Source organism: Lates calcarifer, linkage group LG7_1 (genome assembly GCF_001640805.2).
Source record: "Lates calcarifer isolate ASB-BC8 linkage group LG7_1, TLL_Latcal_v3, whole genome shotgun sequence".
NCBI classification, from domain to species: Eukaryota; Metazoa; Chordata; class Actinopteri; family Centropomidae; genus Lates; species Lates calcarifer.
The window spans coordinates 20,333,672-20,350,426 of NC_066839.1; the positions used below are offsets into that span (position 1 = coordinate 20,333,672).

The following is a 16,755-nucleotide window of genomic DNA, read 5'->3' on the forward strand; positions in this document are numbered from 1 at the left end:
GAGTCTCCTCGTAGATCAGACCGGAAATACGCTTCACTCCGCCACGGCGAGCCAGACGGCGGATAGCGGGCTTAGTGATTCCCTGGATGTTATCACGGAGAACTTTACGGTGACGCTTAGCGCCTCCTTTACCGAGTCCTTTTCCTCCTTTACCGCGACCACTCATTGTGACTATTCAGGAGAGATTTCGTGAATGATACATAATGGAGAAGCTCACAGCTATTTACTGCCAGTCTGCGGACGTGAAAGAAGACAGAGGCTCGCAGTGTTCTTCTTCCTCTGTTGCTTTAATGGCCGTAGTTGATGAAGTCTTTGGTGCATTAGCGCCACCACCTAAAGCAGCGCGTGAATCAGGAACAGCAGGACTCATATAAGTCTGAGTTGAACGTGACTTCATCCAGGGGTGGAAAGGAGAAAGTGTTTTGGCATTTGATTTTAGTAACAGTAGCAGAACAGCAATGTTTATAATAATAACAGTTATAATGTGACTACATGCAGATAAATCAGTAAAGATGAATGTAGTGGTTAAAACTGTTGGTGATGCCTCACTGTCTTCTTCTGTGATTGGCTGCAGCTGTCTCAGCTCTCCCAGGTGAGTGCAGCTCGAACTTCCTGACCTTTTCTCCTGAGCAGCGCTGTGAGGCCGTCGCTGTCCGAGGTGCTGAACTCAAACCGGCAGAGATGGTAGCTGCTATCTGTGTTCACGGAGCTGAACCTGTGCTGCTGCTGAGCTCTGTGGAGCAGCATAGAGGCTGCATCCTGACTAGGTGGGCTGCGGTCCTCAAATCACACTGACAACAACCAGTGATACATTGGTACAGTTATTGAAGTCTGCTGACAATTTACACATCAGATAGATAGATAGATAGATAGATAGATAGATGACTTTATTCATCCCCCAAGGGAAATTCGGTTGTCACAGTAGTCCATATGTGAATGCAACAAAAATACAACAGTGCAAGATAGAATAATGTAATAGTATAAAATAGAATATAACAGTATATAGTGCAAATGGCAAGACAGATATATACGCCATAAATAATATGCTATGAATATGAATATGTAAATAGAGAGTGCAAAGGGATACAAATATTGTATGAACATGATGTATGATATCAATACAGTTAAAATGAAAAACATGTCACTTAATAAGACATTAAGTATACGTTCCTGTATTTGGACAGTGCAGAGGGTGACAGGCGGATTTAGTCCAGTTGTGTAATCGTGGCTCTGACAGAGGTAGATGAGTTGTAAAGTCTTATTGCAGTAGGTAGGAACGATTTCCTGTATCGTTCCTTAGAGCAGCGGGGTTGAATGAGTCTGTTGCTGAAGCTGCTCTTCAGCTTGTCCAGTGTGTTGTGGAGGGAGTGAGAAGGATTACCCATGATTGTCAGCAGCTTTTCCAGCATCTTCTCCTCCACCACCTCCTCCAGGGTGACAAGTTTTGAGCCAACCACAGACACTGCCTTTTTGATCAGTCTGTTGGCGTCCTTTGCCTTGATGCCCGCACCCCAGGACACCGCAGCAAAGAAGATGGTGCTCGCCACAACAGACTGGTAAAACATCTGCAACATCTTGTTGCAGACGTGAAAGGACCTGAGCCTCCTCAAGAAGTAAAGCCGGCTCAGGCCCTTCTTGTAGATGGCCTCTGTGTTGATGGACCAGTCCAGTTTGTTGTCCAGTGTTACACCCAGGTACTTGTATGACTCCACTAGATCCACATCTGTCTTCACATCACTTCATCACTTTCATTTAACCATCTGATTTATAGTTTGAGCTGTAGTCTTCTTTCTTTCTTTTATCTATGATTGACCTGCTGACAGTCACCTGTATGACACAGCAGGCACCATGTGCAGAGGTACATGTTGAACACACACCCACACAGATACTGTTTGTATCTTAATAAAGATACCCAAAAATAAATATGGATGGCCACTGAAACTTTGTTAAAACAGCAAAGCTAGTGGTAGCTGAAGACTTCTGCACAGTTGAGTTGATGCATTCAGCAACAGTATGGAAACATATGACCTTATTTTTTATTAACAAGTTAAGGATGTCTTCAAATTTGATCAAATATTACTGGACTTCCTGTACATGTGATTCACTGTGATTGAAATCATTTTGATTTTGTCAGGAAATGCCGTATGCAGCATTTCTATCTAGGCTGAATTGCCAATTGAATTTTAGTTGCTGGATGTCACTGGAGCGCCCTCTGCACATATTGTGGAGCTGACTGTGTGTTTTGTCCCTCTCAGGGCGCCATGTTATCAGAAAGAAGTCGTGAAGAGAGTTTTGTTGTTTCTGGTCATGCTGTATGGTCGAGAGAAATAAAACACTTCAAGTCTCAGCCACAACCCTGAATCCTGTCTCCAGTGCGTCCATCTCTCCACTCGATATCCCACTGCACACTTTTAAAACACAACACAGAATACCAGGGAGGGAGTGTGTTACATATATGTCCTTGTCCTTATCCCAATGATAACGTCTATCATCATCATTCAAGTGTCTGGCAGCAGGAGTTGTTACCTGGCATACAGTGGTTCCATGGTGTAATGGTCAGCACTCTGGACTCTGAATCCAGCGATCTGAGTTCAAATCTCAGTGGAACCTGGTTGTGAAAGGATTTAAATGTTGCGTTAAACATCTCTATCTGTACGTTACTTGAATGTTGTCTTATGCCGTGTTTGCTCACAGGGGTTATAACGGTAGTTGTGATTGGCTTGTGGCTGTTTTTAAAGGCGTATTCCATGAGTCTGCTATAATGCATTGAATTGTTCAGTGGTTTCACACGATTTATATCTGACTTGGAAAAGGTAATGTATTTGCTTTTATAGAAAGAGGAAGAAATAAACACAGAAGCACTCATCTAAAACGTCTGGCTGATTCAAGCCAAGCAGCCGCTGCACAAAACATCTGAATTATGCAGAAACAACAAGTTGGTTATGGGAAGTGATTAAATCAATCAAACTCTCTCTTCAGTTCTTTAGTCCTGAACTTGAATTTACAACTGCAAGGTCAAGGCGAGGCAGCTTATGGGATCCAAACCAGCATCTTAAAGGGAGTGTGTGAGCATGATGCCTTGCTCGGCCATCCTGACTGATTTAATCACCTGTTTCTAATCCAGAGCAGTCAGCAGAGACAGCTCTGAGTATAATACTGTATAAATACTGTAAATGGAAACCTGCTGCACTGACTTGTCTTTAACTCTCAGCTCACTGTTCATGTGGGTTTGCCATGACATGAACATTTTCCATCAAGTAGTTCCTGAGCTTGAATACTGGAGAGACATTTGTTATCCTTTGTCTGAGATGTGTGTGGTGTCCTCTTACATAGATCAGATAATACTGCACACAGACTGCAGTCAGCTTCACTCTGCCCATTTCACTGAGGACATGCCAAGTGCACTTTGACATTTTCATGCTCAGCCTGGTACACCAGGAAGTGGTCTGTGGGTCAGACACTGTACATTTTCATAGATTATAGGTGGACATGTTACAGTTTGTGACAATCATATCTAATCACATTCACCTCTTCAATCCGCTTCAAACAGAGGACTTTCTCCATCATGACACACTGACAGTTTGGGAATCCTGTGTGGAGATTTTCTCAGAGGAAACTCATTGAAACTTATTTGGGACATACGGTGTTTCCAAATATGACTCTGCAGCTGAAACATATTGGGCAGATCTTTTAAGATCTGTCTCTGACAGCTGTCCCTGCACCATCTTGAACAGGAGTGATGTCGCAGAACAATTACTCACAACAGTTCTGCTGGAGAAATTTTACAGCCACCAGCTGAGTGTTGCAGAATAACCACAGACACCTCTGTGCTTATGTGCACATCTTGGCGTATGCATTCGTCCCTGTACAGTTTCAACAAAGGCTAAAGATGCTCTGGGCTGACTGATGATGATCTGCACTGCTAAAGATTTTAAACACACTGTGACTGATCCCAGTGTAACACACCTCTGCTGTGGGACAGCAGGATATTTAATATCAACTGTTTCTAATAAGTGTTTTTCCATTCTGTTCTTCCTATTTAAGACAACTTTAAATGCTACTTTATTGAATTACACTGTGTGTCTATGTGGTAAGTTCCTCTGTTAGTGAAGTCTGTGTGTGTGTGTGTGTGTGTGTGTGTGTGTGTGTGTGTGTGTGTGTGTGACAAAAACCCAGGAAAAGTTGAGAGAAGCTGAAAATGGCGCTGAAAAGACTTCAAACGATTAACAAAAGAAAAACTACTCTAGCTCATTTAATAAAATTAATTGATTTCTTATACCTGTTCCACTGTCACATTGTATTGATTATGTCCTTATTGAAGTCCACACAACTGCTACCGCTCTGCCAGATACAACTTTCCCTATGAAGCCCTTATTGTGTATTTACGATTTAGGGGACTACATTTACCTGAAGCTAATAAGCTAACAGCAGCAGAGAACTTTGCTCCTGAGTTCAGGATGAAGTGGCTCTTAAAAGAGCCGTTGTTGTTGTTGTTGTTGTTGTTGTTGTTGTTGTAGTGAAACAGGAGCAGACAGTTTAAGCCCTCTCTCCGCGGATGCGGCGGGCCAGCTGGATGTCCTTGGGCATGATGGTCACTCTCTTAGCGTGGATGGCGCACAGATTGGTGTCCTCGAACAGACCGACCAGATAAGCCTCGCTAGCCTCCTGCAGAGCCATGACGGCGGAGCTCTGGAAGCGCAGGTCGGTCTTGAAGTCCTGAGCGATCTCTCTGACCAGGCGCTGGAAGGGCAGCTTGCGGATCAACAGCTCGGTGGATTTCTGGTAACGACGGATCTCTCTCAGAGCCACGGTACCGGGCCTGTAACGGTGAGGCTTCTTCACGCCGCCGGTGGCCGGGGCGCTCTTACGTGCAGCCTTAGTGGCCAGCTGCTTTCTGGGAGCTTTGCCTCCGGTAGATTTACGAGCGGTTTGCTTAGTTCTTGCCATTTCTTCTTCTTCTTTGTCGAAACAAGAGAAAAGTGTGACGGTCAGAGGAGACCCGCTGCTCTTAAACTGAGACGCGGTGACGCTGCTTCAGACCTCCGGCTCCTGATTGGTGAGGGACTCCTCCTGGAGCTCAGCACCGCCTTCAGGAGCGACCCACCGCCTCAATCTCCGCTTCGTATTGGAGAAAAGTCTTTTCAAAATGTCCGCCAAAACTCAGAGCAAGCCGCTCCCCTGCTGCTCTGCTGGGAGTCTCTTCTCTGGTTGGTCCACAGGAACCGTCTCGCGCTCTCTGCGGACATATAACGGAGGGTTTTGGCTGCTTGGCCTCACAGTTTCTCTGACTTGAGACAGAAGAGAAAATCAGTAAAATGAGTGGACGAGGTAAAACCGGCGGAAAAGCCAGAGCTAAGGCAAAGACCCGCTCCTCTCGTGCCGGACTCCAGTTCCCAGTCGGCCGTGTTCACAGGCTGCTGAGGAAAGGAAACTATGCCGAGCGTGTTGGTGCCGGTGCTCCCGTTTATCTGGCGGCGGTGCTGGAGTACTTGACCGCTGAGATCCTGGAGCTGGCTGGAAACGCTGCCCGTGACAACAAGAAGACTCGTATCATCCCCCGTCACCTGCAGCTGGCCGTCCGCAACGACGAGGAGTTGAACAAGCTGCTCGGCGGAGTTACCATCGCTCAGGGCGGTGTCCTGCCCAACATCCAGGCTGTTCTCCTGCCCAAGAAGACCGAGAAGCCCGCCAAGGCCAAGTAAAGCTGGACACTTGCCGACTGCTGGAAGCCAGACCCCAAAAAGGCTCTTTTAAGAGCCACACACCCTGTCTGATGAAGAGCATTGCTTCTTATTGAAAACACAAAAACAGACTTTGCTTGAAGTCAAAATGTAAAAGTATCACACGTAATTATCCATAGTACTTTCAACTACATGATTAGAAAAGGACATCACAAGTGTAAAGTTCAGGAATGTCACTGACTGTTGATTATTTTAGGTCGAGGCCCAAACAGGCCCGTTCGCTTTGGGTTAATATACATTACTGATTTAAAAAAAAAACACTGGTTTGTGAGATTTACACAACAAAATGTCTGTCATTAAGACATAACGCTAATAGTAACAACAACAAATATGTTAAGTGAGAAAAGCAGTGTCAACTGTCAAAGCACTGTTGATCTGGTTAGACACAATTTGCAAATCTGAAACACCCATTTAGTAAAACCAACACTTTCTCATTGACAAAACACATTTTGCAGTGTGGTGCACTTTGACCCAGAATCTCCTCTCCTCCTCTCTCACACACACACCACACACACACACACACACACCACACACACACACAGCCCCCAAAGGTTAAACTCTATATAAAATATAAAAGGGACCAATAGTAATGGTTGATGCTGGAGAGAAAACAGAATATTGATGCTGAACTCAGTGTTTGCAGATTTGTTACATTCAGAAACTGTCCAAATTTAACACCAACATTTTAAATGTGAGCAGGAAGCAGCTCTTTAATGAAGGTGTGTTACTGTGGACACTTTACTGTTTCAGTTTAAGTGAACATTGTCTGTATGGGGGTGTTCTATTAACGTCTGAAGAGATGTGACAACTACAATAAATGGGTCTGTTATGGTAGTAATTAAAGCAAATGTTGGAACTAAAAAACTCTAGATTGTCCAAAAATTAAGATTCATATTACAAATAAGTGTCAGAGGGAAGCAGCTCTCTAGTCAAAGTGTGTGTGGCTCTTAAAAGAGCCTTTTTGTAGGTTTTCCATGTTGCAGACTCAGAACAGCTCACTTCTTCTTGGGTGCTGCCTTCTTGGCTTTGGGCTTGGCAGCCTTCTTGGCGGGGGCCTTCTTGGCTGCGGGTGCCTTCTTTACTTTGGGCTTTGCGGCTTTCTTTGCGGGAGCCTTCTTGGGGCTCTTGGTGGCCTTCTTGGGGCTCTTTGCTACTTTCTTGGCCGCTGCGGGTTTCTTGACCTTCTTCGGGGACTTCTTGGCGGCTGCTGGCTTCTTGGCCGCTGCGGGTTTCTTGGCGGCGGGCTTCTTGGCTTTAGGAGCGGCTTTCTTAACCGGCTTCGTTGCCTTGGTATCAGCCTTCTTGCTCATCTTGAAGGAACCGGAGGCCCCGGTTCCCTTGACCTGAGTCAGACTCCCCTTGGCCACCAGGCTCTTGATGGCGGTCTTGATGCGGGCCTTGTTCTTCTCCACATCGTAGCCTCCGGCAGCCAGAGCCTTCTTCAGAGCAGCCGCCGACACGCCGCCTCGCTCCTTGGAAGCGGCCACGGCTTTCAGGATCTGCTCCCCGACGGTGGGACCGGTTTTCTTCGGCTTAGAAGCCTTCTTCTTTGCGGCTTTAGCCGGAGCGGCAGCTGGGGCTACTTCTGCCATTTTTTCTTTCCTCGGTTATGTTCCTTCTCACTACGGGACGAAAGTCAGAGTGTGTAGTAGCCTGCAGCAGGAAGCTGTACTTAAACACACCATGAGAACCGTGGAGACTCAACTCAGCTCGGCGCTCCTCCGTGCAGTCTGAACACCGGGACACTTGTGTTTTCTCCTCACCGGTAAAACACTCAGAAATCACCGAGGGAGCAGCGCTGCAGGCTGCCTAGCGAAGGGAGCCGACAGCGGCCGCGTGTCTCTTCGTATTGAAGCCGCTCAGAGCTCCGATCATCTCTGTATTTTCTTTGTGGAGCCCTCAAACATCGTCAGTTCACCGCGGTGGTTCGCGCTGCGTCGCGACTTTTCCCACTTACTTCTCTCCTAAAATGGTTTAAAATGCACCAGAGCTCCAGCAGAATCACTTTTCCCGCTGCTTCACATGTTTGTTCAGGGATTCAGACTAAAAACAACCGTCTGTGGATGAGCTGTTTGTAATAAACCGAAGCTGATCTGGTCGCAGCAAACACACTGGTGATGACCGAGGCTTATGGCGCTCATCAGCCAGACTTCATATCAGGACCGGTTCATGTCTTCAATATAACAGATCAAACTGTCACACTGATCAATATATCACTGATCAACATATCACTGATCAACTGTAAATGATTTCACCATGGTGAATGTATTATTTTGTACCGTGGGAGGAGCTGCAGCATTAAATAACATGGCGGACCTCAGGCCCTATAGTGAATCATCCTCTAGTTTGGTCCAAACTGGTCCATGTCCATGTTTAAGATTACGCCTAAACGTGTTTGTTTTGTTTTATTTTGTTTTGATAAAGCTTATTATCAGGGCTTTCTCGGGCCTTAAACATCCTCGAGTTATGCTGCTAGACACCTATACTGCCAGAGGACCTCCCATGATGCATGTATTTCTAAGACCCATGGAGGTTTTATTACACAGTAATGTCAATTATACATAGATTGGAAGGTATGTAGTTTTATGTCAAAGTGTCATACACCAACAGGTGCCCAGCCCACATGGGTTCACAAGACAATACAAACATAAAGAGTAGTAACGTGATGAAACAACAAACATAATATATCAGAATCAGACTTTATTGTCCAAGTAAGTTTGAAATTTGGAATTTGCCTTGGTATATTGGTGCTAAAGGACAGTTACAGTAAAAGAAAAGAGCGAAGAGCAAGAACTATATTCACAAGGAACACATGGAGCATAAATATACATAATTAAAATGTAAAGTACGAAGTGTAGTTAATGTAACGTTTAGTGGTGGGTGGGGGGATTATTATTATATTATTATTATTTATTTATGGGGGGGGGGGGGGGGGTAATTTGGCTTGACATTGAGTGAAATGTATGGACATCGATGTGAAGCCAAATATGAACACAATCCCGCCCTTTGGGATGTTACAGCAAAAACATAACTAAAGCATATATCTGAGGCACAAACTTAAAACAGAAAGCACCCTCATCAACACAGACATAGTGCAGACATTTTATGAGAAATCTTTTTGTGAGAATTATTTAATTACAGTTCGATAAATTGCAATATACTGCACAATAGAACAAAAGGTACGTTTCATTTTTACCCTCTTCCAGATCACACAGGTGACACTTACAACATAAGAGTAATAATAATAAATCGTTCAAAGAACCTGTGAGAGCTGCAGTTTGCAGTTATTATATCAACGTCTTATGATTTACATAAGTAAAAATAAAACGCCACAATTGATAAATTGTTGCAGTGTGCGGTTGTACTGGAGTTACTCTGAGATCTGAGAGGAAACGAGCTCTTAATGATCGAGTGTCGTGGCTCTTAAAAGAGCCGTTGTGTTGTTGTTGTAACATCAGGTGACGGATTTAACCTCCGAAGCCGTACAGAGTGCGGCCCTGTCTCTTCAGAGCATACACCACGTCCATAGGCGGTCACCGTCTTCCTCTTGGCGTGCTCGGTGTAGGTGACGGCATCACGGATCACGTTCTCCAGAAACACCTTCAACACACCGCGGGTCTCCTCGTAGATAAGACCGGAGATACGCTTCACTCCGCCACGGCGAGCCAGACGGCGAATAGCGGGTTTAGTGATTCCCTGGATGTTATCACGGAGAACTTTACGGTGACGCTTAGCGCCTCCTTTACCGAGTCCTTTTCCTCCTTTAGCCGCGACCACTCATTGTGACTATTCAGTGGAATTCAAATGGAAAAGAGGGATTGGGAAGCTCAGGGTTATCTAATGCTGGTCTGCGGACGTGATAGAAGACAGATGCGGTACACGCATAGACTGTATACGCGCTTCTTCTTCCTCTGTGGCTTTAATGGCCGTAGTTGATGAATTCTGTGATTCATTGGCGCCACCACCTGAAGTCAGGGACAGTGAGACTGGCTGAGCCCCACGTGAGTTCTATTGTCTTTATATATAGTCTATGGTTATATCACATGGTGGAAAAAATTATTCCATCCTTTAAGTTCAGTAAATTGAAATAAAAGTACAGAAGAGGCACGAAAAGTAAATGTACTCATTGTGCAGAAAGGTCTTTATATTCCTTTATGATTATATATTATGTCACTGGATTATTGAGAAAAGGTCTTCTCTTTAGAGGTGTGTAGGGGGACTTGAGCTGATGCTGTATTTAACACAATTTTGACTGAAGTTTCTACTTGTGGATTGTATTTCAGTTATGAGCCTGTACTGGTACACACTTTGTGACAGCTGTCAACACCTTATGTATTGTAAGTGTGTGTCCCTGCCTCCATCCAGCTGTTCATCATGTTACAGCTGTTAAATTCCACAGTGCAGTACTGTGAGGAAGGTGACACTGACTGTGTGTTCATGACTTAGTTTAGTTTATTATACAGGGCTTCACTCACACTGATGAGTGGAAATGTGCATACATAACCAATGGGTCTGCTTTTAAATAAATAAACCTCATATAATCCTATATTGTGGGATTCAGATTTTATTTAACAGTGGTTTTCACCTTTATTTTTGGTGTCACGTGGGTCAGATCCCATAGCACTGGGTTAAGATTTTATTTGATGCTGTTTTCATCTCATATATATATGGGGTTAGATTTTCTTTTCTTTTTTTATGCTGGTTTCATAATATATCATTGGACTCAGAATGTACTCTATACTGGTTGGATCCTTTATTGTTGGTTCAGATTTTACTTCATACCAGTCATCCCATATTGTTGGTGCAAGAGTGTCTTTTTAATTGTATATTGCTGGGTCAGAATTTATTTCATGTTGGTCTTATCCAGTTTGAATGGTTCAAATTTCACTCAACACCAGTTTGATTTTACCTCATGCTTGTTGGAGTCCATATTCAGACTTTATTTAATGCTGGTTTTATACTACATCTCTAAGGTCAGATTATAACACTCAGTAGATGCAGATAGGAACAGCTGCATACTGCTCTGTACACTGTTGCTAACTTCATTTACCACTTTACAGTTTTCCTACAGTTTCCACTTAATTTCCCTGAGGGAGTCATCCCAAAGGGATCAATAAAGTCTGTCTAAGTCTTTGACTTAATCATATGTTCATATGCTTGTGCTGTCTTTTAGATTTTCCAGGTCACACCAGTAAGGATCTACAGAAAATACCCAGCATCCCAGACATTTGCATTGTTCCATTTGACCTCTTAATCTCATGACACCCGTTCCTGACCATGTCCACAGTATTTGACAAATATTCTTAACTCAAGTTCCATGTACTTTAAAATGGGAGCTTTTAACACCATTTCATGGTCTTTATCAGCAGGTGGCACTGTTGGCCCAAAGTCAACTAATTCGACATTGAGTTAAGATGATGGGTATCTTCAGCCCTTCCTTTTCCCTTTAAGCAGTTTAAACAGTTTGAAGCGAATGTGCCTTATTTTTAAACTGCAAACTGCATAATAAATCAAATATAAATATTCTATATATTATGTACATTTCACCCATGACTCAACCTGACATACAGTGTTTGGTATAATTTGGAAATGTTGGTATCTAGAATGAATTAAAAAGTCTAACCTGAGAAAAGAACATGTGTGATTATAATTGTAAAAATTCACTTAGCAACAGGAACATAGAGTTTATGTAAACAACTGGAAAGGTCATAGATTCAGAATCATAAACTTGTTTTTCAGAGACAGACTCACCAAAACAACATTAGGTAAAACTGCAACAATCGCTTTCTCCTGTAAACTCAGATCTCTTGTTGTCCTCATCACCTCCATTCCATAACATATGCTGCAGTCTCCCTCATTAAAATACAACAGCCTCCCAGCGGGCAACAGACTGGGGAAACAGACCATGACTGGGTTATTAATATGGATGCTTGCTGCCATTGGTTGTTTAGAATTTTTTATATATATTTCCACAATGATGTGAGTCATGATGTGCTCACCTCAGGCAGGGAGGCAGCTGGCAGGATGTGAAGATGGGCCTTCATCCAGACACCGGAGTGGAAGCCTGACACTGGAGCCCCAAGATGACGGGACATCAGAACCAGGCAAAACTGAAGCTGATTCTGTCTGCACTGAGTCAGGTATGGAGAGAAATTAGACTCACAGTGGTCACAAATGTGTATTACATGGTATACAATGTATGTGTTCAGAAAGCTTAGGTAGAACTTCAGATAAGGAACGTAACACAGTGGTGAAAGCAGCGCAGCAGGTGCTGTGACAGAGGAGCATCATCATCATGTTTAAATCACACTAGTAATGATTTGACTTGGAAGTTCTGTTGCAACAGTGTTGCCGCTATGCTGCACAGAATCACAGTGGCACTAAAATTTCATTCACAAAATGCAGTCTTCTCTCTGGCTGTGTAATTCTAAAGAGTGTTAGTCAGGGTACAGATTTATACAGAAGGAGCTCAGCCTCTCTACAGATGCTCTCCCTCTCTCCACATCACTTTTTCTGTTTTTGTTTTGTTTTTTTGTTTGTTTGTTTTTTTTGGCTTTCTTCCTAAACCTTCTCTCATCCTGCTGACTGTGTGTCTTTGGAGTTGTTTTAAAATGTCAACTCACTGACAACGGAGAGGGGCTTCTTTGTTTATCCCCTGAACACAATGGACCCTCTCTACCCTCCATTCATCCCCATTCATGGACAGTGTGTCACATGCTTCCACTTCATACTGCAGCGTCCTGGATCACAGGGCTGCTGCACACATTAGTTATTATTACAGCAACTCATTTTTTTCTGCCCAGTATGCATCAAAATGCCACAACCTGAGTGACCTAGAATAATGATTTAATGGAGTATGTTTATGAATGAGACAAAGCTGCACTTTACAGGCGCTATGAGCATCTTGTCAGAGATTTTTCATTTTGACTGTGCCACTCAACACGTATGTCAGTGTCTATATTTAAAACTTAGCAGAATATGTTGTTGAACTGTGAATTTTGTTAGTGCCAACTAATTATTTCATTAAGATTTGATACAAACAGAGGTATTAATATAAATATTTTAAGAAATGATTATTAGTTGATGCAACACAGATTTCACAGCAGTTCTCTTCAATCCGTCTGATGTAAGTCAAGTCTGATGTAACTCATGCTGATTTTAATAAAGTTGGTTGAACTCAGTGGACCATTTCACCTCTGACCCCATGAAAAAGAGCTGCAGAGCATCTTAGCCTAAATCCATTTCTGTGCAACTTAGCAAGATTTATAAGAACAAACTTAGGATAGCACACAGACATGAAATGACATGAATCCTCTTGTCTCACTCTCAGACAAACAAATGTTGACTAGTACTTTCCCACCAGTGGGAAAGATCTTCAAGACTGTGGCTTGAAAATTGAACGTATTCAATTTGACACATAATGGGGAATGTTTTAGAGAAAGAGACAACTGCAACATGTTACACGATTTCCCATTTCAAAGCTCCTTCCTTTGAGCTGAGGGGGAAGAACATGAATTTCTGAAACCCAGCGTAGACTGACACCCAATTGGCTGAGATTAACATGAGGAGATATTACACAGGTAAAAGTTTCCATGGAAACCACACAGCACCTCGCCACACATCGTGATTTTCTCAGCGGATCTTCTTAAGGGCAAGTGTTATTTATTTGTTAATTTTTGTGCTTATGAATGTTTTCAAAATAAGTTGGTCAACACAAAAAGGTATTTAAAGTCAAATGCTCATTTTCATCTCCTGTGGTCCTGACACCTGAGGTCCAATGACATCATGAACCATCCGTTGCTGTAAATCCTGAAGCGTCAGTGGAGTCTGAGTCCTGCAGTGACCATATGGCTGGGCAGCCAATCACAGCTGGTCATCAGCCTGTCTGGACGGCTCAGATGAGCTAGTGTGATGGATGAGAAGGAGGGGGAGCCGAGGTTGGCAGGTCTGCGTTTGACTCAGACTCTCCATCAGACTGTAGATTGTCACAGATAGGCTGTCACTTCACAGCAAAGGAAAACACTCTGGGTGTTTCCTCACCTCTGATGATGTTGATTATGTAGCACGCTACACAACCTCATAGGTACCAGTAAAGCTGTCAGCTGAGGATAAAATGTGCTAATTTCACTCTTCCTGCTTTAACAGTTTCACCTTGTGAAACTTCAAACTAACACACCTTTGCATTTACAGAAACCTGTTACACTGTAGAATTTGGATTTCAAGAGCAAACTCAACCTGAGTTTCTGCTACGTGTGGTGCTTCATATGGTGCGATGGGTCAGGGGGTTCGGAGACGCAGGTGGAACTGACTGACCATAAACCACTCACTGGTTCATTACCATTAGTGGCACATTCATTCTGTGGTATGGCCTGTCGGTAGCTGACACTGATTACTCAGTGGTGATCAAATCTCCTACACCAAACAACAAAACATTTTATTAGCACTCCCTCTGCTGCGACTGGACCAAGCTGTGGTACTTCTCATAAATGGCCATGTCTGCTTCTTCCAGTTGTTATAATAACAGCATCTGCATCCTCTATTTCCGTTGTGCAATTCTTCAGACCTGACAGGGCCTTCACTGTGTCAGGCAGCATGAAAACTTTTAACTCTGTACTCCATCTGTATATGTGACCTCTGCTGTAAGAATGGTCACAGTGGAGGAGCCAAACAGAGTGTAAAGCTGTTGCGGTGGATCAGAACAGCTGGTGGAGGTCACAGACGACTTGGCTGCTTCACTGACCACAAGGTTAAGTGTGTGACTTGCACAGTGGTTATCAAGCTCCACAGCTCTCTTTGCTTTCCGACCTGTATATTACTGTCATTGCCATGAGCCTGGCCATAGCAAGTTATTTGTGTGTGTATTATGTGTGTGTTTATTTGTGTCTGAGTGCCCGAAAATGAATCATGTAAACCTCTCCCTGTGGTGTCATATGCATGCAGAAAGCCACCAAAGTGCTTATACATATCAAGCCCCTTTTAGGTCTCACAGCTTGCACAACAGGGAGGTGCTCCTGGTTACTTAGACTAGGAATAAGATCCAGGATCAGTGAGTGATATTTCACTTTCTTTACTCTCTCCACAATTGCTTCAATCATTAGCTTTCCCAGTGACTCATTGATCAGGGTTAAGTTAATGCATCACTGTGTCAAACTGAGCCATTAACTCAATGTGTCCATGGAAATTCCTACTCTCTGATTCAATTTGGGGTTCAATATCTTGCCCAAGGATACTTCGACATGCAGACTGGAGGAGCCAGGGATCGAACCACTGACGTTATGGTTGGTGGGCAACCGCTCTACCTCCTGAGCCATAGCCACCCCATCAGTCTGCCAAACCTTCTTCCAGGGCTTCACCTAAAGAGCTAGCCACAGAGTATACATATATTCCTCTTTGATACAGTTCAGTGTATGTCATCAACATTGGTGTATTTCAGTGTAGTATCCAAAAGGACACACGTGCAAGGTATGAGGGAAAAACAGTTCTTTAAGTCACATCTTAATGAACTTTTTAATGATGTGGCTGATCAGTGTATTTCTTATTAGTTCCCAGTGAAGAGAAAACACACTGTTGTTGATGTCTCTCTCCTTCAGTTTGGACAGGGTGCAGAAGAGGCACTGTCCAGTCTGTCTGCTGCTCACAGATCAGTAAGAAAAGCTGCTGCCAGCAGAGAGACTGGAGCCCTGTTTTGTTGTGGCCATGTTGTTGTATTGAAGGCTCTGTAAAGTCGATCAATCGCTGGCTCTGTGCCTCTTCACTTAGTCAGAGACTATCTGGCATCACAACTGTTCACTACGGGGAGGAATTAACATCAAATAACATTAAATCAATACAATCAATACATGTTATGTACTTCTATGTTTTCACTTTCCTGTTTATATTGTCAACAGGACAAGAGACTGACATTATTATTTATGTTCGATATGTTTACATGTTGAATCGTACTTCTATGTACTTTCTACTTTCCTGATATTAAATTCCTTACTTTATTGTGTGTTATTTTTTTTTGTTTTTTACTATGTGTGTGTTTGTGTGTGTGTGTGTATGTCTTCCACTGAATCGCTCCCTACACTTTACATTTTTAGAGTAACTCACCTTAACTTGGATATCAGCAATAATCAAGGTGAGACAGTTGCATATATAATTCTACATGGTGTAATATTAGGTGTATATAAAGCAGCCCAGTGTCCCTTAAAGGGGGCATTGGAATATGTTTATGGAGCCAGTTGGAGCATTCTTTCCATATTTGCCCACATGTAGCCAAAAGTTCAAGCAAGACACAACCATAGGAAACAATGAGGATTTTTTTTTTTAAATGGCTGACCTGAACAGAAATTTTAAACATCTGTGTGTATAAAAGTAAACATTTTGTGTGGGTTATTTCCAGTAATAGACCTCCCAGCTTTTAGAGGGATAAAATGAAGGTGTTAGGTCATGTTTTTAGTGCAATTCTGCCAAACCTGAGTAATAATAAAAAATAAAATGTCCCTAAGGCCAAAGTCACCAAAATCACATCATGGTGTTGCTGTTTTGGTGACTTTGTGTTACACTAAAATTGATTTATTCCATATGTTGAATTGTGCGATCAGACTTTACTTCAGCAATACTTTCTCTTATAAGTTACACTATCAGCTCACAGCTGATAGTTCTTATGATTCTAAGTGAATTTAAATTCCCTGTCATTATTAAATTATACACTTAATAAGCAGATCATTTCATTAGATCAACCTACACAAGCTATTTTGCTCTGTTGTATTAAAAACCAAGCCTCTCAGGACCTGATATTTCCTGATATTTAAATGAGTGTCTCACATGAGTGTTTCAAACTCAGTGCTGATGCAACTCTGTTTCCCCAACAGAGCAATTTCACCTTATTCATCTAAATGCAAGTGTTGATGGGCATGTGGTATTTGAATGAGACGCAGAGTCAGGAAGTGCGTCTGAAGGTGACAGAGTTTTATGAACATTGTCCCAGGAGTTTCTAGAGGTGGACACAGGAAAGAACAGCTAAATCCAG

At 43.0% G+C, this 16,755-nt stretch overlaps 2 protein-coding genes and 1 non-coding gene across 3 annotated transcripts; 2 read left to right on the plus strand and 1 right to left on the minus strand.

Moving 5' to 3' along the window:
• Window positions 1-2,538: 2,538 nt before the first annotated feature.
• Window positions 2,539-2,610, plus strand: trnaq-cug (transfer RNA glutamine (anticodon CUG)). The gene has a single exon. It is a non-coding gene; the product is annotated as a tRNA-Gln (tRNA).
• A 2,401-nt stretch (window positions 2,611-5,011) lies between these two features.
• On the plus strand, window positions 5,012-5,764 carry LOC108901758 (histone H2A). The gene has a single exon (XM_018703374.2). It carries the CDS (start codon window positions 5,316-5,318, stop codon window positions 5,700-5,702), a length of 387 nt encoding a protein of 128 aa, XP_018558890.1. The 5' UTR covers window positions 5,012-5,315; the 3' UTR covers window positions 5,703-5,764.
• Window positions 5,765-6,662: 898 nt separating this feature from the next.
• Window positions 6,663-7,344, minus strand: LOC108901752 (histone H1). Its single transcript, XM_018703369.2, has one exon. It carries the CDS (start codon window positions 7,331-7,333, stop codon window positions 6,737-6,739), a length of 597 nt encoding a protein of 198 aa, XP_018558885.1. The 5' UTR covers window positions 7,334-7,344; the 3' UTR covers window positions 6,663-6,736.
• Window positions 7,345-16,755: the final 9,411 nt, after the last annotated feature.

What these genes read in the sequence shown, in the direction of transcription:
- LOC108901758 (XM_018703374.2), top strand. Translation starts at nt 5,316, where the DNA reads ATGAGTGGACGAGGTAAAACCGGCGGAAAAGCCAGAGCTAAGGCAAAG.
- LOC108901752 (XM_018703369.2), bottom strand. Translation starts at nt 7,333, where the DNA reads ATGGCAGAAGTAGCCCCAGCTGCCGCTCCGGCTAAAGCCGCAAAGAAG.